Source organism: Salvelinus alpinus, chromosome 23, assembly GCF_045679555.1.
Source record: "Salvelinus alpinus chromosome 23, SLU_Salpinus.1, whole genome shotgun sequence".
In the NCBI taxonomy this organism is placed as follows: Eukaryota; Metazoa; Chordata; class Actinopteri; order Salmoniformes; family Salmonidae; genus Salvelinus; species Salvelinus alpinus.
This window is the reverse complement of record NC_092108.1, coordinates 3,416,523-3,438,922: the sequence shown is the minus strand read 5'-3', so window position 1 is coordinate 3,438,922 and position 22,400 is coordinate 3,416,523. Positions and strand designations below refer to the sequence as shown.

General features: G+C 43.5%; 1 protein-coding gene across 5 annotated transcripts; it reads left to right on the top strand.

The window, feature by feature from the left end:
• Positions 1–551: 551 nt before the first annotated feature.
• fubp1 (far upstream element (FUSE) binding protein 1) lies at positions 552–21,735 on the top strand. Of its 5 annotated transcripts, XM_071360667.1 has the most exons (19): positions 552–693; positions 6,812–6,905; positions 7,571–7,633; positions 8,212–8,247; positions 9,482–9,577; positions 9,696–9,767; positions 9,872–9,929; positions 10,225–10,492; positions 10,760–10,879; positions 11,892–11,994; positions 12,594–12,845; positions 15,875–16,035; positions 16,325–16,473; positions 17,300–17,376; positions 17,594–17,719; positions 18,324–18,398; positions 18,880–18,942; positions 20,758–20,924; positions 21,335–21,735. In XM_071360667.1, the coding sequence occupies exons 1-19, from the start codon at positions 604–606 to the stop codon at positions 21,341–21,343; spliced, it is 2,079 nt and encodes a 692-aa protein (XP_071216768.1). In that variant the 5' UTR covers positions 552–603; the 3' UTR covers positions 21,344–21,735. The 5 variants fall into 5 exon arrangements, with proteins under 5 accessions (XP_071216768.1, XP_071216770.1, XP_071216767.1 ...); XM_071360669.1 differs by lacking the exon at positions 18,324–18,398; XM_071360666.1 differs by lacking the exon at positions 21,335–21,735 and having other exon boundaries at positions 20,758–21,080.
• Positions 21,736–22,400: the final 665 nt, after the last annotated feature.

The window sequence follows — 22,400 nt, the reverse complement described above, 5'->3', positions numbered from 1 at the left end:
CGTTTGTGCAAAAACTAGAGTAGTGTTTCAGACTCTAAATTACAGTGCAGTGTGTGCTCACAAAGAGGGTGTCTTCAGTGCATATTGTAACGACCCTGGGTTTATAAGCGAGGAAATCGACTGTGCCGCACGAGCATGCTTTTGCGGAACAGTCGATAGCGCGCCGGACCTCAGGCTAGAAGGTCGAGGGTTCGAGACCTGCTCCTTGCTGTTTCATTACAATATTATAATGCATATCACAAAATACAGGACTTCCTACAGTATTACATTTTACAAATATACTTATTTGGTTATCATACTAAATATGAAAGTTACTAAAACATGTGTACATTGTAACCAGATTTGTAATCTAACGTAGCAGGCGTAAAACAAAGATTTGAAAGGATTTTCCATCATTTTAGTAAAATAGTACAAGTGGAACCATTGGATGGTACAACCCAAATCCCGCCTTAGTCCTTGATCGACGTATCACACAGCCAGTTGCCTATTCTGTCTGGACTCGCGAGATTTGTGCGGCCTTTTCTGCTGTGTCACAGCGCGATAATCTTTTTCAACGAGAACGGCCATCTTCTCTCCTCGGGCTTGAGAAGAGTTACATCAGATATGGCCGACTATTCGAACGTGGCTCCGCCGTCGGGAAATGGCGCCGGAATGAACGACGCTTTTAAAGACGCACTTCAGCGAGCTAGACAGGTAAGACAAATAATATAACATAGCACACAGGGCGTCGAAATTGATAGTCGACAATGGAACTAAATCTAACCCAAACCTCAAGCTCGGGATGTTTCCAATTTGCGGCCTTCAATGAAGGCTTCGAGTTGGCTGTCCAACAAAGGATTGTAACCTAGCTAGCCAGCTAATCATCCAGGTATTGCTAGCTCATTTAGCGATATGGTTAAATTAATCGGTGAATTGAGGAAGTACAGTATGATTAATTTGATTGTGGTTTCAATAAGTAGCTAATAAAACGATAACCAAGATAGCGTCACATAGCTAACGTTAGTTACGTTAACCATATGTGGCCTTTTCGAAGCCACCATCGTGCAGAAATACTGTTGCATTGATTCTGTGGAATTAGTTAAGTCCATGATACACTGACAGTTTTTTAAAAAGGAAATATTGCTTAACAGTGGTTGCTGCAACTTTTACATTTGAAATGAGCAACTTAATTATGTTTATTATGTTGATCGGCGGTGCCACATAGTGGGCAATTTCTAGTGATCACAATCAGAGCACAGATATTGGTCATGTGATCAGTCTAACGTTACGTTACTCTAACACAATATTTTAGGAAACATGGCAATCGTTTTTGAGCTGAAGCGAGAGAAAGTCAACTCCAACGTCGAAGTGAAATGTTGGCCATTCACTACAATATTTTACCATGATACCTTAATATTTGTGTAAAATGTGTCATGCTTAACTAACGAAAATATCCACGGTGGTGTGCATGCTAATCGAATTCCATGCTTAGTCGATGGGACGAAGTCTAACTCGTTGGCTCTGTAGATTTTACTTTTCGTGTTTGTTTTGGATCGTTTTTTTGTATGCATAACTAGATGAATACCACTTAGCTAGCTTTGACTTGTGAAGTACAAAGTTAACTAAATATAGTTATCCTTATGTCTTCATTGACTTAACTGGCAGTAGGTTGAGTGGACGCCCAGGGCAGAGGCAACACCTCTTTGTTGCTTGTTCGTTAGCTAATCAATTCCAGTAGCCTACATGTGACAACCAGCTATAGGAGTTGAGTAAAAAGATGGGGAAATCGAGTTATAAGTTGATATATACAAAATATATTATTCATGTCCATGCTGCTCATTGCGCCAGTGTCTCATCATACTCCGTTGCCTGCAAAATGTCGTTAGAGATGTACATATAACTAGGAATAAAGTGATGGATAGTAAACAGCGGATCACATTTTACATCCATAAACTCCACGTTGTTAACAATTTGTTTACACTTTATTCCATCATTTTTATTGGCAAGCTAGCTAAAACATGGGTACCTTAACCAGTATTATGCAAACATTTAGGGGCACAGGAAGAAAGTAAATGAGAGCATCTTCAGGAGAGTACGGATTGAGTAACCGATCTCTTGAATGTTGTCGCCATAAATCTGACAGTGTACAATTTTCAATGTTATGCATCTCAAAAGGAAGCGTGTGATTTTACAATGTAGAAACCTACTATTCCAAAAGTGCTATCACAATTGTAGCTTTTATAATGTATTTACAGTGTTACATATTAGTTTCTATTGGACAACATGTGTTTCAAAAGTAGCAAGAATATACACTGCTCAAAAAAATAAAGGGAACACTTAAACAACACAATGTAACTCCAAGTCAATCACACTTCTGTGAAATCAAACTGTCCACTTAGGAAGCAACACTGATTGACAATAAATTTCACATGCTGTTGTGCAAATGGAATAGACAAAAGGTGGAAATTATAGGCAATTAGCAAGACACCCCCAAAAAAGGAGTGATTCTGCAGGTGGTGACCACAGACAACTTCTCAGTTCCTATGCTTCCTGGCTGATGTTTTGGTCACTTTTGAATGCTGGCGGTGTTCTCACTCTAGTGGTAGCATGAGACGGAGTCTACAACCCACACAAGTGGCTCAGGTAGTGCAGTTCATCCAGGATGGCACATCAATGCGAGCTGTGGCAAAAAGGTTTGCTGTGTCTGTCAGCGTAGTGTCCAGAGCATGGAGGCGCTACCAGGAGACAGGCCAGTACATCAGGAGACGTGGAGGAGGCCTGAGGAGGGCAACAACCCAGCAGCAGGACCGCTACCTCCGCCTTTGTGCAAGGAGGTGCACTGCCAGAGCCCTGCAAAATGACCTCCAGCAGGCCACAAATGTGCATGTGTCTGCTCAAACGGTCAGAAACAGACTCCATGAGGGTGGTATGAGGGCCCGACTTCCACAGGTGGGGGTTGTGCTTACAGCCCAGCACCGTGCAGGACGTTTGGCATTTGCCAGAGAACACCAAGATTGGCAAATTCGCCACTGGCGCCCTGTGCTCTTCACAGATGAAAGCAGGTTCACACTGAGCACATGAGCACATGTGACAGACGTGACAGAGTCTGGAGACGCCGTGGAGAACGTTCTGCTGCCTGCAACATCCTCCAGCATGACCGGTTTGGCGGTGGGTCAGTCATGGTGTGGGGTGGCATTTCTTTGTGGGGCCGCACAGCCCTCCATGTGCTCGCCAGAGGTAGCCTGACTGCCATTAGGTACTGAGATGAGATCCTCAGACCCCTTGTGAGACCATATGCTGACACATGCACATTTGTGGCCTGCTGGAGGTCATTTTGCAGGGCTCTGGCAGTCCACCTCCTTGCACAAAGGCGGAGGTAGCGGTCCTGCTGCTGGGTTGTTGCCCTCCTACGGCCTCCTCCACGTCTCCTGATGTACTGGCCTGTCTCCTGGTAGCGCCTCCATGCTCTGTACACTACGCTGACAGACACAGCAAACCTTTTTGCCACAGCTCGCATTGATGTGCCATCCTGGATGAACTGCACTACCTGAGCCACTTGTGTGGGTTGTAGACTCCGTCTCATGCTACCACTAGAGTGAGAGCACCGCCAGCATTCAAAAGTGACCAAAACATCAGCCAGGAAGCATAGGAACTGAGAAGTGGTCTGTGGTCACCACCTGCAGAATCACTCCTTTTTTGGGGGTGTCTTGCTAATTGCCTATAATTTCCACCTTTTGTCTATTCCATTTGCACAACAGCATGTAAAATTTATTGTCAATCAGTGTTGCTTCCTAAGTGGACAGTTTGATTTCATATAAGTGTGATTGACTTGGAGTTACATTGTGTTGTTTAAGTGTTCCCTTTATTTTTTTGAGCAGTGTATATAGGCCCAATACAGGCCAAATCTCAATCAATAATAAGTACATTTTTCTGGTGCTCCTAAATTTTACACGGCGCTTTTAACTTTTTGGACTACCAGTGCTACCAATATTTTATTTTACAGCCCTGGATGGGGGATATATGGGGTGGCAGGTGGCCTAGTTGTGTAAAGAGTGTTGGACCGGTAACCAAAATGTTGCTAGATCGAATCCCGAGTTGACATGGTAAAAATCTGTCGTTCTGCCCCTGAACAAGGCAGTTAACCCACTGTTCCTAGGTAGGCTGTCATTGTAAATAATAATTTGTTCATAACTGACTTGCCTAGTTAAATAAAATATATACACTGCTCAAAAAAATAAAGGGAACACTTAAACAACATAATGTAACTCCAAGTCAATCACACTTCTGTGAAATCAAACTGTCCACTTAGGAAGCAACACTGATTGACAATAAATTCCACATGCTGTTGTGCAAATGGAATAGACAAAAGGTGGAAATTATAGGCAATTAGCAAGACACCCCCAATAAAGGAGTGGTTCTGCAGGTGGTGACCACAGACCACTTCTCAGTTCCTATGCTTCCTGGCTGATGTTTTGGTCACTTTTGAATGCTGGCGGTGCTCTCACTCTAGTGGTAGCATGAGACGGAGTCTACAACCCACACAAGTGGCTCAGGTAGTGCAGCTCATCCAGGATGGCACATCAATGCGAGCTGTGGCAAGAAGGTTTGCTGTGTCTGTCAGCGTAGTGTCCAGAGCATCGAGGCGCCACCAGGAGACAGGCCAGTACATCAGGAGACGTGGAGGAGGCCGTAGGAGGGCCGCTACCTCCGCCTTTGTGCAAGGAGGCGCACTGCCAGAGCCCTGCAAAATGACCTCCAGCAGGCCACAAATGTGCAGAAATAGAGATAAAATTAATCACTTACCTTTGATGATCTTCATATGGTTTCAAATCAGTTATTTTATACTCACAGACATTTAACAGTTTGAGTTTTCTATCCAAATCTGCCAATTATATGCATAACCTAGCTTCTGGGCCTGAGTAGCAGGCAGTTTATTTTGGGCACGCTTTTCATCTGGAAGTGAAAATAGTACCCCCTACCCTAGTGAAGTTAACAAAAGACTCCACTATGCAAGTAACAATTGGTAACATTTCAATTCTGTTATACTCACAGACAATATTTTGACAGTTTTGGAAACTTTGGAGTGTTTTCTATCCTAATCTGTAAATTATATGCATATTCTAATATCTGAGCCTGAGATATTACCGTGGGAACGTTATTTTTCCAAATGTAAAAAATTCTGCCCCCTCGCTGAAAGAGGTTAACAACACACCCTAGCTAGATGTAAAGAATTGCTATAAAAAATATATACTATGTTTCATCTTTATTATTTTAGTTAGAACAATTCTGTTGAGGGGGTGGATTACACTTCTGTTTGCTCCCCCACTTGGAAGTTCATGCTCTCTGATTGGCTCAAAGTCAAGTTCTCAGCCACTGCTGAGCTTCCCGATTCTGCAAGTAGAAACAGAAGGTTCGTCGGTACTAGGGCTGATCCCATTTAGTCGACTGGTCGATAGGCTGTTGGTCGAAATAAGATTTAAGTCGAGCAGTAGTAACATAAAAAAAGAAAATGGTGTACAAGACACCTGTCTGATTGGCTCCTGTCTGAGTGGACTGATCCACTGTGAAGGCCCGGGGGGTGGCGCTGTCCACCAGTCTAAGACGTGCTGCTGAAATTGTATAGTTATATTATGTGCAACACAAATAAAAAATAAAAAAGTAGTGTTTTATTTACATGTGCTTTCTCCCACGTTGTATAGTGGTCGCTGTTCTGAAACACATCAGTGCGTTGTTCAATTGGTGCCTTTTCCCAAGACCATGTCGCTATGTGCATAATATATTATATATATATATATATATATAAGAATATTGGTGTTGAGAACAATGTGGTGGAATTAGGAGACAACAAAACGGACTCGCCTTAAACGTCTAAGAAAATTGAGGAGAACGGAAACCCCGACTTAATTAGGTCTCTCTCCCTATAATAACTAATGTCATTATCATTAGTAGCCTTATAACCACCATTGAGCTGTAGGTTTCAGTCGATTATCTGACTTTCCCTTTACCTCCTGAGCAACCCGTAAACATTCCCCGATGTTTTTAAAGTGTATTTCAAGTCCTCTGCATCCATTTTGCTATCACGTGTGTTACGGTGTACATTTTGTTATAACCAATTTATTGGTGTGATTATTTCCTTATTGGTCACTTGCTTTTGATGTTGATGTTTTCAAGTAAGGAGAGCAAGGGTTGAGGGAATAGGGAATGTTTTTTAACTTCTAAACAAGTGAAGGATTTGTGTAACAACTTTTCAGTCATAAATGGCTGTTGCAGCTCCAGCAACACGGAACGCGAGATACAAATTGATCTGTGGTGGTAGCTGCATCAGGGAGGAGAGGAGGACAACGGGTGCTAGTCGCTGTTTTTTTGGTTTTAACAAGGTCGAGTCTGAGCCAGGCCCAGCACAATCAAATTGCTGTGGGACTCCCTCTAATAATTAGTCTTATTTCATCAGTGTGCTTAAAGCATCAGACAAGCTCGGTGAATATAGTTGATTTGATTAAAACACATAGGACGTCAATATAGGGGGAAATCTTTCAACCAATCGTTTCTTTTCTCCGACAGCTCTAGTCGGTACACAGCAGGGACATCTTTTGTTCTCGCAAATGAAGAAACGGCCTCCTGTGTGGCTGTTGGTAGAGCGTGGGGTTGTGGGTTCGATTCCCACTAAAATAACTATGTAAATAAGTACCTATCGGCAGTGAGATTCTCGGTGTGTCTGTACCATTAACCTATCTACATGCTAGTTAACATAACTCCATTGGAAAATAGCTAGCTACGGAAGTTGTAGTGTTCTCGTGGAGCCTAGCTTAGATTGAGTGTTTTTGACTTTCAGATCGCCGCTAAGATTGGTGGTGACGGCGTACCCTCGGCACCCTCGGGTAACGAGTTTGGCTACGGAGGCCAGAAGCGGCCCCTAGAAGATGCCGGTGAGTACGGTAGACCCATTTCATACCTCCGTATCTTCATTGCTCCATCGTTTGCCTGTACTGTTATAGATTGGACTTGCCTATCTGGTACCCAAGCCTGGTCTCAGAGCTATTTTATTTACCCACTTCAGACAAGCATGCAATTACAGATGAGAAATCCATATGGAGTTGGCAAGAGAGCAGAAATAGACGTGTGTATGTTCTGTTTTTAATTTGTTTGCAATATGTTAATTGCCTTGACGTTTATGCTTTCCCAAATAGACATGCATTGAGAATCCAGTCTTATCACCTAGCTATGGTGTAGCTAGGGAACTGGATACAACACTACTGTCAGGTGTCAAAACAAAGCGTTGTTTATCCAATCTGTATAACGTAGATCGTAAACGGGCATCTGATATCAGTTTTTGCCTCTTGTATCACAGCTGAAATGTGTGTGTGGGGGGGGGGGGTCACCCATTTTCGGAAACAAAATGCTCGACTCTTAGGTCAACCAGGTCTCTTGGAAAAATAGATTTATCACACTAATCTGGATAAATAAAAGTTAAATAAAATAAAAAGCTTTTGGATTAAAAAATGGCATAGGCCTGCATTGTATGGAGAAACCCAGGTGTTGCCGGTGTAGTGTGTTGTGTATCACTGTTTCGTTCTGTCTATTCACTCTGTAGATGACTGTTGGACCAGTCTAAACAGTAGAACCCATCGGGAAGGGATGAACTCTCCTTTCTCAGGCATGGTCCCTTTTGATAAATAACCATTAGGCACTTAGGCCTTACCAGTTTTCAAACCACACATTTGTTGTATTATGATCTAGAATAGGCATTATGTATAGTGTGAAATGGCATGGGTGATCAATAGTATGAGATACGTATATAGCCTAGTTAGTGTGTGGTTTTTGGCATGTTTTAGAAATTTTATACCCTCACTTTTTTTGTTGTGGTTTTTATTGTTCAATGCTGTTTATAGACTTGGCATAAAATGCTTGACTTGGTTTAGTAATAGAATCACTTGTTCTGTATCATGTATAGTCAGATAATGCTCAGTTTGTTCAGTTCCGTGGTTTGATAGTTGCATTTAGCAGGGGAGATTGTATGTTATAATAAACCGCTAACCTTGTTACTATTTTATATACATTAGTTGGGCTGCCTTGTGTTTCTAGAAAATACTATGTCTGTGTGTGCGCCATGTTGCACAGGCATTAGATGTAATGTCAAATGGCCATTTTTCTCACTCGGAAGTAGGACGGTTGTAGCCCCAGTTCTGGGGACCCTCGGCAGTCCAGTAACCCCGTCTCCTCTTCTCCTTGCAGACCAACCAGAGACCAAGAAGGTGGCACCAAATGACCGTGAGTACCTGTAGCTTGCCTGCTGTTAAAGAAAATGTATAGGATAGGCCCTTGTGACTAGAAATAGCCACCGGTCCATATGGGTTTATGGTTGAGTCCCGAAAGGCACCCTGTTCCCTTTGCAGTGCACTACTTTTGACCAGGGTCTATGGCAGCGTTTCTTAATTAACCTCTTTGGGCTAGGTGGGAAGCTAGTGCCCCACCTCGACAACATCCGGTGAAATTGCAGAGCGCGAAATTCAAAATACAAAAATTGTAATATTAAACATTCATGAAAATACAAGTGTTTTACATCGTTTAAAAATGTAGCTTCTTGTTAATCCAACCGCTTTGTCAGATTTCAAAAGGGCTTTACAGCAAAAGCATACCATGCGATTATCTGAGGACAGGGCCCCGCATACACCAGCATTAAAAACATTTTCCAAACCAGCAGAGGCGTCACAAAAATCAGAAATATCGATAAAATAAATCACTTACCTTTGAAGATCTTCCTCTGTTTGCAATCCCAAGGGTCCCAGCTACACAACAAATGGTCGTTTTGTTCGATAAAGTCCTTTATATCCCAAAAAGGTCAGTTTAGTTGGCGCGTTTTCAGTAATCCACCAGTTCAACATGCAGACAAAGGAATCCCAAAAGTTACCAATAAACCTCGTCCAAGCAAAGTTTCTAATCAGTCCTCAGTTACCCTAATATGTAAATAAACGGTTACATTTAATTTGTAATGTAGTATGTTCAATACCGGAGATAAATAACGAAGTGCCTGCCCTCATCCACGTGCGCCACAAGACTACAGTCAAAATGGGAGCCACTTAAAAAGCTACAACTACTAACAATTTTTTTCAAAAAACATGCATGAAACCCTTTCAAGATAGACATCTAGTGGAAGACATAGGAACTGCAATCTGGGAGCTACTTATTTGAATATCCCATAGACTAGCATTGAACAAGCTCTGTGACCCCCCCCAAAAAAAAGTCTGGATGGATTCTCCTCGGGTTTTCGCCTGTCATATCAGTTCTGTTATACTCACAGACATAATTTTAACAGTTTTGGAAACTTTAGAGCTTTCTTTCCACATCTACCAATTTATATGCATATCCTAGCTTTTGGTCCTGAGTAACAGGCAGTTTACTTTGGGCACGCTTTTCATCCGGATGTGAAAATACTGCCCCCTATCCCAAAGAAGTTAATTAGTAGTCCTCTTGTATCTGAATGTCTTTGGTTTCCTCATTGCAGCGTTCTCAGCAGCGATGGGTATGGGAGGAATGGGAGGTGGTGGACCGAGATCGTCATCAGAGGAGTTCAAGGTTCCTGATGGGATGGTTGGATTCAGTAAGTGTACACAAACACACACACACCGTCCCTAAAGTAACGGTTCGGATTCAGGAAGTATACACACAACGTGCAGGTGGATTTTTGGGGGTTGATTGCCAAATCTTTTGTACCCCAGTTATTGGAAGAGGAGGAGAACAGATATCCCGCATGCAGCAAGAGTCTGGATGCAAAATCCAGATTGCCCCCGGTAAGATTTCCTGAAGTTATAACACAGTGATTTCCTCATACTGTTTGATGGAGAGTTCTGCATGCTATCTCTACTCTGAAACTTTTCTTCTCTGTGTATTGCAGACAGTGGAGGAATGCCCGATAGGTCAGTCACACTGACGGGATCCCCAGACTCAATACAGTACGTATACAGCTCCTGTCGTCCCTTCTCTCTGTCCTCTCTTAGCTTCATCCCCCCCTCCCCTGTTTTCTTACCCACGTTCTCTGGTGACACAAAAAGCCAGTACAACGTTACATTAGTTAGTAGATTAGAGCCATTGTCATAGCTGTGGGCCTTGTCAGGGACCACCTTGTCCCTGGTGTGTGCTTCCAGAGCTACCAAGAGGCTACGTATGTGTCTAATGAGTAGGTGCTTTTTCGTAGGCTAATAGTCCATGCCCTTAGCTAAAGGTAACTATGTTCCTGTCCCCAACCAGAGCTGCCAAGAGGCTGCTGACGGAGATCGTTGATAAGGGTCGTCCTACTCCAGCCTTTCACCACAACGATGCCGGCGGCCCCGGTATGTCTGTTCAGGAGATGCTGGTCCCTGCCTCCAAGGCTGGCCTGGTCATCGGGAAGGGAGGAGAGACTATCAAACAGCTGCAGGAGAGAGCCGGGGTCAAAATGGTGATGATCCAGGAAGGGCCTCAGAACACGGGAGCAGACAAACCTCTACGCATCTCTGGGGAACCTTTTAAAGTCCAGGTGAGTGGTGCAGAGAGGACTGGTGTTACCTACAGCTGGAATGTTCCCCATCTCTGGGGAACCTTTTAAAGTCCAGGTGAAATGGATTCTCACTCCCTGAAGTACATCTGAAATGTTGAAGTGAAATGAGTCACTCTGAACGAAATTGCGAAATACTCAGTTGCAAAGTTGCGTGCTTATTTGCCCACGATAATATTTGTTTGGTAATTTCCCTGACTCTTTCTCCTCCGCCTGTGTTTTACCTGTTTTGACTGTCTGGTCCTTCAGCAAGCAAAAGACATGGTGATGGAGCTGATCAGAGAACAGGGCTTCAGGGAGCAGAGAGGAGAGTACGGCTCCAGGATGGGAGGAGGAGGCGGAGGAGGAGGAGGAGGTGAGGGCCTGGATGTAAGTCTACAGTAACACTTTTATTACACTGTCATGGAATCACAAGGAATCCAGAGTTTGTTAATAATGGTAGACTTGGCGAGTTGACGATGTTAGACTTGGGTCTCTCAAGGGTGCGCATCACGCTGCTTTGTAGTATCTACACGATTAAAACGGCCCTGTTTAACACTCTTTAGTAGTTGTTGCGGAATTTGACCAGTTATTGTGTTTACTTCTAGTATTCAATGTCATCTGGCTGAGTCTACTGTTCAGTAAGGATGTTAGTTTGTACAGATGGAACTGCCATCTGAGTTGGGAAGAGACTCGTTGGACGGTATACAGATACCGTGCCTGTTGCCATCTCGGGATATACGTTATTACCGGCAGTGTGCACAAGGGGCACTTTTTTCTAATTTCTAATGTATAAAAAAAAAAATCGCTTACCAGAATGCTAACAAATACTGTGTAATTCTCCTAGCGGATGCTAGGTAAATGCTAACAAATACTGTGTAATTCTCCTAGCGGATGCTAGGTAAATGCTAACAAATACTGTGTAATTCTCCTAGCGGATGCTAGGTAAATGCTAACAAATACTGTGTAATTCTCTTAGCGGATGCTAGGTAAATGCTAACAAATACTGTGTCGACATGTACTACTAGGACAGACAACCCAGCTCCGTTATGTGACTATCTCAAAACGCAGGTTGCAGCAGGGATCTTAATCTAGGATTGACTGCTGCCATTACCAAGAAGCTTGATCTGCAAGCTAACATTAACACGTTAGCAAAACCCAGCTGGAGAGAATTTAGTTTGGCACATCTTAGATATATCTATCTTTATTTGCCAAACATTAGTAGTGAATTTCATATAACTAACTTTATCACCTCTTAAGTTGAGCTGCAGGAGTGACTCGGCTCACGAAGCTACAGGAGACTATGTAATGGCATGCTTTATGTTTAATGTGTGTCCTCCTTCAGGTTCCTATCCCCAGGTTTGAGTTGACTACTAACCTGGCCTGTGTCCTCCCTTCTCAGGTTCCTGTCCCCAGGTTTGCGGTAGGAATCGTGATCGGGAGAAACGGAGAGATGATCAAGAAGATCCAGAGCGACACAGGAGTCAGGATCCAGTTCAAACCAGGTGAGATGTCACTGATGGAAAGCATGGCTCAAATAGCACCCAATTCCTTATTTAGTGCACTACTTTGGACCAGAACCTACGGGGCCCATTTTGGGATGCAACTGGTCTGTTACCTGAATGCAGACTGTTAGTGATGACTTTGACCTGATTGTCCAGTGAGGAACTTGTCAGATATGGCTATAGTTACTTAGACCCGACCTCTCCCCGTGGCCACGCCACGGTTTGACCCGACCTCTCCCCGTGGCCACGCCACCGTTTGACCCGACCTCTCCCCGTGGCCACGCCACCGTTTGACCCGACCTCTCCCCAGTGCCACGCCACCGTTTGACCCGACCTCTCCCCATGGCCACGCCACCTGTTTCACTGCTGCTTTTATAAAAAATAGACATTGTCTCAATACGCTTCGTGGTTATTAAGTGGTTGACTAGATGGAAAGTAAACGGACACTGCAGCTTACCAGGATTGAACTGCCAACCCTTATCGGACAATTCAAACTGGTAAACTAAACTCCTTTAGGCGGGTTAGGCAACACAACTGAGCTAAGGGAAACACTGACATCAACCCTAACCAGTTCTCTCTCCTCTTCGCCTCCTCTCCAGATGACGGCAGTACCCCGGAGAGGATAGCCCAGATCGTGGGTCCTCCTGAACAGTCCCAGCATGCAGCAGAGATCATCTCTGACCTTCTGAGGAGTGTCCAGCAGGGGGGGCCGGGCGGTCCTAACGGAGGGGGCAGGGGGAGAGGCAGGGGGGGTAACGGGGGGGGTAACTGGAACATGGGTCCTCCTGGAGGATTGCAGGAGTTCACCTTCACCGTCCCTACCATGAAGACTGGACTCATCATCGGCAAAGGTAGGTGAACTTAGACTGGTTTCGTCCAAAATGGCACCCTATTCCCTATATAGTGCACTTCTTTTGACTGGAAGGCCCTCACACTGAAGTGATAATGCCCGAGAAGCCGGTGTTTGGGAGATATACTGTGCGGTTGGAAAGTATTCAGACTGTTACATTACAGCCTTATTCTAAAATGGATTGAATTGTTTTTCCCCTCATCAATCTACAAACAATATCCTATAATGACAAAGCAAAAAAACGTTGCCAATATATTAATGTGTATTAGTGTGTCAAATTTACTTAAATATTCAGACCCTTTACTCAGTACTTTGAAACGCCTTTGGCAGTGATTACAGCCTCGAGTTTTCTTGGGTTTGACGCTACAAGCTTGGCGCACCTGTATTTGGGCAGGACCACTTTGCTTTTTTCATCTTTCCCTCGATCCTGACTAGTCTCCAGGCCCCTGCCGCTGAAAAATATCCCCATCGCATGATGTACCCTTCATCAGATCTGTGCCTCGAGACAATCCTGTCTCGGAGCTTTACGGCCGATTACTTGGATTTTGCTCTGACATGCACTGTCAACTGTGGGACCTTTTATATAGACAGGTGTGTGCCTTTCCAAATCATGTCCAAACAATTGAATTTACCACAGGTGGAGTCCAATCAAGTAGAAACATTTCAAGGACGATCAATGTTAACAGGATGTATCGGAGCTCAATTTATAGTCTCATATCAAAGGGTCTGAATACCTATGTAAATAAGCGAGATTGTTTATCTACATTTGCAAAAATTTCTAAACCTGTTTTCGTTTTGTCAATACAGGGTATTGTGTGTAGATTGAGGACTTTTTTTTAATTTAACCTGTTTTAGAATAAGGCTGTAACGTAACAAAATGTGGAGAAAGTCAAGGTCTGAATACTTCCGAATGCAGTGTATTGGCACAGGTGTTGGTTTCAGTTTGGCAAACCGTGACAATATATCTTCCAAACACTGGCTTCGAGGGCATTATCACGATTATACAACTAGTTACCAACATATTCAAATAATGATTGACATTTTCATTAACCAGTCTAGGACTGGCGGAACCCAAATTCAATCAACAGATCTCATAATTCAATTTTCTCAAACATACAACTATTAGACACCATTTTAAAGATACAATTCTCGTTAATCCAACCACAGTGTCCGATTTAAAAAAAATTATATATATATATATAATTTAAAAAAAGAAGGAAAAAAAGCTTTTCGGCGAAAGCAGAACATATCATTATGTTAGGTCAGTAACTAGTCACAGAAAGCATACAGCGATTTTCCAACCAAAGAGAGGAGTCACAAAAAGCAGAAATATTGATAAAATGAATCACTAACCTTTGATGTTCTTCATCAGATGACACTCCCGGGACAACATGTTACACAATACATGTATGTTTTGTTTGATCAAGTTCATATTTATATCTAAAAACCTCAGTTTACATTTGGCTTTGCCTCCAAAACATCCCGTGAATTTGCACTGAGCCACATCAAATCACAGAAATACTCATAATAAACATTGATAAAAGATACAAGTGTTATTCACAGATTTAAAGATATACTTCTCCTTAATGCAACCGCTGTATCAGAACTTTGCGGAAACTGCAAACCATGCAATAATCTGAGTACGGCGCTCTGAGACCAACACAACCCCATAAGATATCCGCCATGTTGGAGTCAACATAAGTCACAAATACCATTATAAATATTCACTTACTTTTGATGAGCTTCATCAGAATGCACTCCCAGGAATCCCAGTTCCACAATAAATGTTTGATTTGTTCCATAAAGTCAATTTATGTCCAAATTCCTCGTTCGCACGTTCAGTACACAATCTAAACTCACGACACGCGGGCAGGTCCAGGCAAAAGTTCAGTCATATTACAGTCTGTAGAAACATGTCAAACGAAGTATAGAATCAATCTTTAGGATGTTTAACACAATTCTTCAATAATGTTCCAACCGGATAATTTCTTTGTCTTCAGAAAAGAAATGGAACAGAGCTCGCTCTCACGTGAACGAGCGTCACGAGCTCAAGGCATTCTGCCAGACCTCTTGACTCATTCCCCTCTCATTCGGCCCCACTTCACAGTAGAAGCATCAAACAAGGTTCTAAAGATGGTTGACATCTAGTAGAAGCCTTAGCAAGTGCAAAATGACCCCATAGACACCGTGTATTCGATAGGCCAAGAGTTGAAAACCTACAAACCCCAGATTTCCCACTTCCTGGTTGGATTTTTCTCAGGTTTTCGCCTGCCATATGAGTTATGTTATACTCAGACATCATTCAAACTGTTTTAGAAACTTCAGTGTTTTCTATCCAAATCTACTTATAATATGCATATATTAGCAACTGGGACTGAGTAGCAGGCAGTTTACTCTGTGCACGCTTTTCATCCAAATGTGAAAATGCTGCCACCTATCCATAACAAGTTAAAGAATCCTTAACTGGAATAGTGCCTAAAGCACGTCTAGAGGTTTTTGGAGCTGGCTGCTAAACAACTCCCAGTAGACTCACCGACATGCACCAGAGTCACTCAGATTGCTGATGACAGTGATCTGCCAGAAAAAATGGAGACTTAATTCCATAGACATCAAATATGCATTTTTGCAGGCAACAGAGCTGTCAAGGGACATTCACATCCGACCTCCGCCTGAATCTAAGAGCGAAGGAACACCATGGAAACTAAAGTGTGTGTGTGTATGGCCTGGTAGATGCATCGCTCTACTGGTACAACAAAGTCAAGGCAACAGCTACAGAGGTTTTCTCTCCTGCCACCCAAAGAACCAGTGGTGGGTTCGTTCCCTCATGGCGTTATCATATAACAATGTTAGTAATGTTAGGCAACCAAGCATTAGAATATGGTAGCCAGAATCTCGTCTGGTTCCATTTAGTATCCCTGGGTCATGTTCATTAGTGACCAAGAGGAAGAACCAAGCGCACCACATTCTCTTCTGGAAATTGACGTTTTCTGGTTTAGTCTGAACAGTCCTCCCTCCTCTGTCCCTCTGTAGGAGGAGAGACCATCAAGGGCATCAGCCAGCAGTCTGGGGCGCGTATCGAGCTCCAGAGAAACCCTCCGCCCAACTCCGACCCCAACATTAAAATGTTCACCGTCCGAGGATCACACCAACAGATAGACTACGCACGGCAGCTGGTCGAGGAGAAGATCGGGGTGAGTGGGTTTTCACTGTTCATTTGTCTGTAGTAGAAATCATACTCGTCTCAATCACTAGACAGTAGTGTAGAAGTTTAGTGGATCACTTTTTTTATAATTTTAACTAGAAAATCAAATGTTTTATCTGAATTACTGACTGGTCCGTAAGCACTGTGAGCCTGCTCTCATCTTTATCTTACTTCACAGTCTCAACTTTCTACAGCCATTGCATTTATCATGTCTTCTAATTCTGTAGCCCAGTACGCTGTTTGACACCCCTCCACTCCATGTCCCCCCCCCCCCCCAGGGTCCAGTCAGTCCAATGGGTGGTCCCCAAGGTCCTCCAGGCCCCCACGGAGGTCCGTCTCCCCACGGCCCCCCCGGGCCTCCTGGGCACCCTGCTCAGATGGGTCCCTACAACCCCGGTCCCTACAACCAGGGACCACCAGGACCACAGTAAGACTGAGGCTTTTCACTGATATTTAAATAGCTTTCTCTCCCCCACCAATATTTACATCTGGGGGGTGGGCTGTTGGTTTTTAGTTTAGTCTAGGCATTTCATTTAGCAGAAAATGCGTACAACCATGTTTAAAAATGACTTCATGGGTGGCAATGGATATTTTACAAGCAAAGTAGGCTGAATGAGTGCGTTAAAGTTGCACTGCGCAGAAATCACTGACACTTCCTGGTTGCTGAAACTCTAGTAGTTTGCATAATTTCAGTTTGTCAAAATAAGTAAGTCTAGTGTAGAGAATCATTGTAGCATCTAAACCGCTGCAAAATATATTTTCCATAGCCAAAAATATTGTATTTTCAACTGTTTTGAAGCTGGTGTACAAATCCGAAAGTTAAAGACACAAAAACTAAACTTAAGAGTGGGAAGTATAGAACAGATCTAGCACTTCTTAAACTTCCTTTCAAGTAGAATGACAGATCTAGATCTCATATTTCTATGTGAATTTGGTCGGGTCCCCCAAAAAGTCACATTGCCACTTTATAAATATATTTACATTTAAGTCATTTAGCAGACGCTCTTATCCAGAGCGACTTACAAATTGGAAAGTTCATACATATTCATCCTGGTCCCCCCGTGGGGAATGAACCCACAACCCTGGCGTTGCAAGCGCCATGCTCTACCAACTGAGCCACACGGGACCATATTTAGCTTTATGAAATACAATTAAATGGGAGAACCTCAGATTTGATACAGAAGCTTTTCATTTATCACACGTATTATAGTTTGTTGTTACTAGCCAGCGTTTTTGATGGTTTGTCTCCTCAGTGGTCCTCCCGCTCCCTACCAGCCTCAGGGTTGGGGCAACGGCTTCCCCCACTGGCAGCAGGGACAGCCGGATCCTGGTAAGTTAACACCATCCGATGTGATAATCTATCGAAAAATGGACACATTCACCTGGTTAAATAGATTGAACTACAATGCCCTTTTAAAAAAAAATTGTAGTTGAGACAATCTGTGAGTTTATTGGCTCCGTTCTGCAAGGCCCTAAGCTAAGACATGTTTATCCTGTGTAGGTATATCAACAGGGAAGACGTATCTAATGTGTGTATTGGTTTGTAGGTAAAGCTGCAGCTGATGCCAACGCAGCGGCCTGGGCAGCGTATTACTCCCAGTACCAGCAGCAACCCCAGGCCCCCATGACACCCACCGGCGGTGCCCCTGGCACCACACAGGCCAACGGGCAAGGTAACCTGGCTCCCCCCCCCCCCCCTCTATCACAGCCTCTGGTTCTCTGCTAGGATGTATTCACTATGAACCAAACAGAAGCAATTGGAACGAAACAGGCAGGAACATACCTCAATTTGTCCAATAGAAACATGATTTCCTGTTGCCAAACCGTTAGTGGTCACTAATGAATACATCCCAGGTAACCTCTGCGTGGTCTGTAGACACCTAGACTAAGACCGGGATTCATTCAAAGTGCGTTCAAACGCTGCTGCGCTGAACTACAGACAAGGCACCTTTTTTCCCCTAAAGAGAATTTCCCAGACTTTTGCAGAGAATGCATTTATGGTTGAATTTTTTTGTTGTTGGTGTCTGCATAAGTGTCAATTACCTTTTTTTGTTCGCTCAATGTACTACAGCTTGAATCCCGGCCTAACAGTCTTGCCTGTGTCGTGTAGTAAGAGCTTAAACATGGCGTCGCCTTTTTTTTAAAACCTCAATGGACAGAGTAGCTTTTATTTTCCACATCTCTGGTGTCAGAGCAGAGCGCCCATAGCGGGATGGAGGACTAACTATGGTCAGTCTCAGAATGCTTCTCAATACTATATTGTACCATTTTTAACAGGTGACCCCAAGGGACCTGGGCATACTGGGCAGGCCGATTACTCCAAGGCCTGGGAGGAATATTACAAGAAAATGGGTATAAACATAAATGTGTTTTGCCAAGCTTCAGTTCTGAGTCTTTTTTTTGTTTGTTTGTTAGAACTAATTGAGGATCAGTGGAAACGGCTATGTGGCTCTGAAATGGCAACAACAATAAAATAAATAAAAGCTTTTTGGGGGGGGGGGGGGGGCTGTGATTGCGATGTCTTGAGATGTGGTTCACTGGCTGCTGTGACCATTTGTGTTTGCGGTAAACCGGTTGGTTGGTTTTCAAGCCCATGCTGTTTAGACTGGTTTTGGTCTTTTTGTAATCCAGCCACAGAGACGGCCCCTTGTTTAAAAAGACCAGCTTATTTCCTGTGCACCTACGTACTGTTGTCTCGTCTACCAATTAATTACCTGCTCATGTGCTACTACAACTACCGCTGTGACTAGATGGCGCAGCAACATAGTTTATGTTGACTCTGAGTGGAAGGTTTTTCCTGTTGGGACTAAAAGCTGTCTTTTATCATTTCCAGGGCAGCAAAGTCAGCAACCACAGGACTACACCAAGGCTTGGGAGGAGTACTACAAGAAACAAGGTGAGACCGCTTTCAACTCAAACTGTCAACGTTTAAACTTGTGCTTGTAGCAAGGCACAGATGTTGTGGGCAGCTGTGTCCCTTCTCAGCTCTCTCTCTAGTAGAGGGTCTGTCACCACAGCTGCCCCAGAGCAAAGCAGAGGGTTTCTGTCCCGCCACCCGAAGAACCAGTGGTGGGTTCGTTCCCCTTCTCACAGTCGTATCAATGTAGTTTCTAAAACCTTTCCTTGGTCCAGTTTGGTAGCACTGACTTGACTAGTCTTATTACCTGCTGGCAGATCTCCAAATCAATGTTTATTGGTGTAGTACACCGATTTACAGGTGTCTTGAAAAGCTTGTTCCTAGCTCCAACGGAGCAATAATAATAGCTAGAAATAAAACCCTTTATCCAGAAGAAACATTCATAAATATCAGAAGGAGCCAGGTCGGCCCCGTACGCCCCGCGGTCCTTCAACTAAGGATGTGACAACTAACATTTTTATTAATGTTTAAACAGCCATTTGTAAAAAAATATATATATATTTTTTTACTTATAAAAAAAAGAAAAGAAAAAAAATGATTAAATATAATAAAAAATATAAAAAATGCCATTGATTCATTATCAAGAAATCCTCTAATGAATTCACAATGCACATATGGTCCTGCTTATGACAGCTAGGGGGCGATGTAGTTCAATCTACCGCAGTCCTGGCTACTGTTTTAGGTTCTCTGCTGTGTGCCTCTACTCCATGTGGTCAGTACACGTGTCTTCATGTCCCACTTCTCATCAATGTGATGGCTGGTAGCAGTGCCGTATGACAGCGTGTTCCTTGACGTCCAACCTGTTAACACCACATATGGTGTGGGCAGTAGCGTGCCGTGGGCCTGGCGCCTGGGCCTTCAGTGAGGTCCTACACAGTCCCACCCAGAGAAGGCCTTGCTGGCCCTGACGGCCCACCACTGGGTGTGGGAAACCTCACGCTTTGTACTTGCAGAGGAATCATTTCTCCATGTCAGACCGCCATGGCTTTTCAACGTGGGGTCTTTTTTAGTGTGGTTCTAGATATGCCTTTAGGGTATTGAAGCAGACACCTTATACCATTTGACAACGGCCGCATATCAACGGCAATAATTTCTGTATCGGCGCTGTGATTTTATTACACGTTAATGTGAAGAGCCCGTCTGTCTGGTGACCTGTGCTGCTGCTCACTCCCGTTCAGATTAAGCATTGCACCTGTACTGGTTCTGGAGAGGAAGTCCTCCTTGTAAACTTTGCATTTCACCATCTGTGTTTCCCCTACATTATTTTAGCAGTGGTGGGCCACCACTCAAATATGATTATTACATGTTTTTTTTAAATAATTTTCGGGATGGTGAAACATTTTCAGTATAAACTTATTTTTGATTTGAATAAGATCTCAAAGGTGAAGTAACTATTACCAAAATATAAACTAGTCAGGGAGATTCTAAAATTGCAGTCGTGATGTGGTGCCCCATTTGATTTAAGTTAGCTTGTTTATTCACTCAGTATAAGAACACGGTACAAGTCCCATGACAAAATGTGTAGGAAATTAGGTTTAAAACGTCAAAATATCTCTATGGTCAAAAGGGTCTCCAGATTTGTATTTTTCTAAAAGATAACAATCACAATATAGTTTAAATTTTCACACCCCATGTTTCAATTCATCGTTATTCATCCCACTTGTCTGGTGGGGTTCCTTGCTGTTGTCATCATTCTTTAAGTTTATTCACTACACTGGTGTTAATGCCAAGCCTTGTTTGTCTGAGTCAAATGTGGTCTCATCCATGTTTCTAACCGTGTCCCTCCCTCCCCAGGTCAAGCGGCCCCTCAGGCGGGAGCAGCACCGGGTGGTCAACCGGGTGGTCAGCCAGCCGGTCAACCGGACTATAGTGCTGCCTGGGCGGAGTACTACCGCCAGCAGGCTGCTTACTACGGACAGGGCAGCCCACAGGCTATGGGGGCACAGCCACAAGCACCTCAGGTACACCCCCAGTAAGACTTCTACCGTCCCCCTGTACCGTCCTACCCTGGTTCCCGCTGTCTCCTCCTCGCACCACTCTAGTTCGACTTCTCCACTATCTATTTCTGTTTTCTGTATCGTCCGTCCGTTTTTTTTTTTTTTTCAACGCTGTGACTGTAGCCCTCATTTCAACTACCCTTGCTGTGTTTTTATAAAGCCCTGTCTTTAGCTCGTCTGTGTCGCTAACCCCGTTCCTTCCTCAAGGTGTTCTAGGGGATCAGAGGAGTCGGAGTGGCCGCGAGAAGAAACTAACGCTAGTTACTCTTCCCTTTAAAAAAAAAAAAACAGGGTTAATATGATGTATGGAGACGCTGCGTCCGTGGGTTCTGCTGTTAACATGGCCTGTGTTTTTATGTATTTCTTCTGCACAGGGCCAGTAATGTGAAGTGGACATAAAGTAAATGCGACATTGTGGAAACAAAACCCTTTGTTAAATGTGTTGGATGGTGCAGATGCCTTGAAGATCTTAATTTCCCCTTTGGTTGGTTGGTTTTCAAGTGTTTCACAATAATGTGATGGCAGCAGTCTACCTGGAGACACAAACCCTTCATCCTTTGCTATCTTTTTGGGTTTTCTACTTCTTTTTTTTTCTTGTTAAATGAACGGTTTTGGGTTTTTTAGTGAGGTAATTATATGTTCATTCCAGCCCCATGTATCTTCATGCTATGTGGTTCAAGAGCTCCTGTTATTTAGCTAGTTAACCATGGATAATCATCTCCGTTTTTAAATAATATGCCTGTTGTGTTTTGCAATAAAACAAAGTGAAACCTCCTGTGTTGGTAAGTTGGGTTGGTAATAGCTATTACAATATGAACTCGACTTCAAATCGTGTGTACCTTTTTTTTGTTTTATTTTGTTTTACAATGTTCAGTTTCTCTCCAACTCTACAGCTCCTGGTAACTTAGTACAATGTTTTTAGATGTGTGTCCGTCGCTCTGCCTTGTTGACTGGGGGGAGGGGGGGGTCCAGTTTCGGTGTTCCCCAAGGTTCTGTTTTAGGACCACTATTGAATAGAATAATTTACCTGTCTTTACTCTTGGTTATATTAGTCTGTTTTTCCCCTACCTCTCCGCCTGTATTGTAGGACTAGACTGATGTTTCTTATACCATAATGTAGTATTAGTGGCATAATGTTATGATGCGTCTGGGACTCATGCATTACCTACAGTGTTCGGTTGTTGTGGCATCTCTGTCAAACAACTGATCGAATCTTGTCTGTTGCGCTGACTGGCTGGCTGAGGGTGTCGTCATAGGCGACATAGTGTCGTCATAGGGTGTCGTCATTGGCGACATCCTGAAGCAGACTTTGTTGAGGTAACTTTTAGTGTGCTGCATTGTTTTAATCAGAGTAACTTCCTCCTTCACAGCCAAGCTTAGACAAGCGGTAAGCAAAGCAAGTGTATATATGAAAGAAAACATTTTTAATCCAAAATGTTC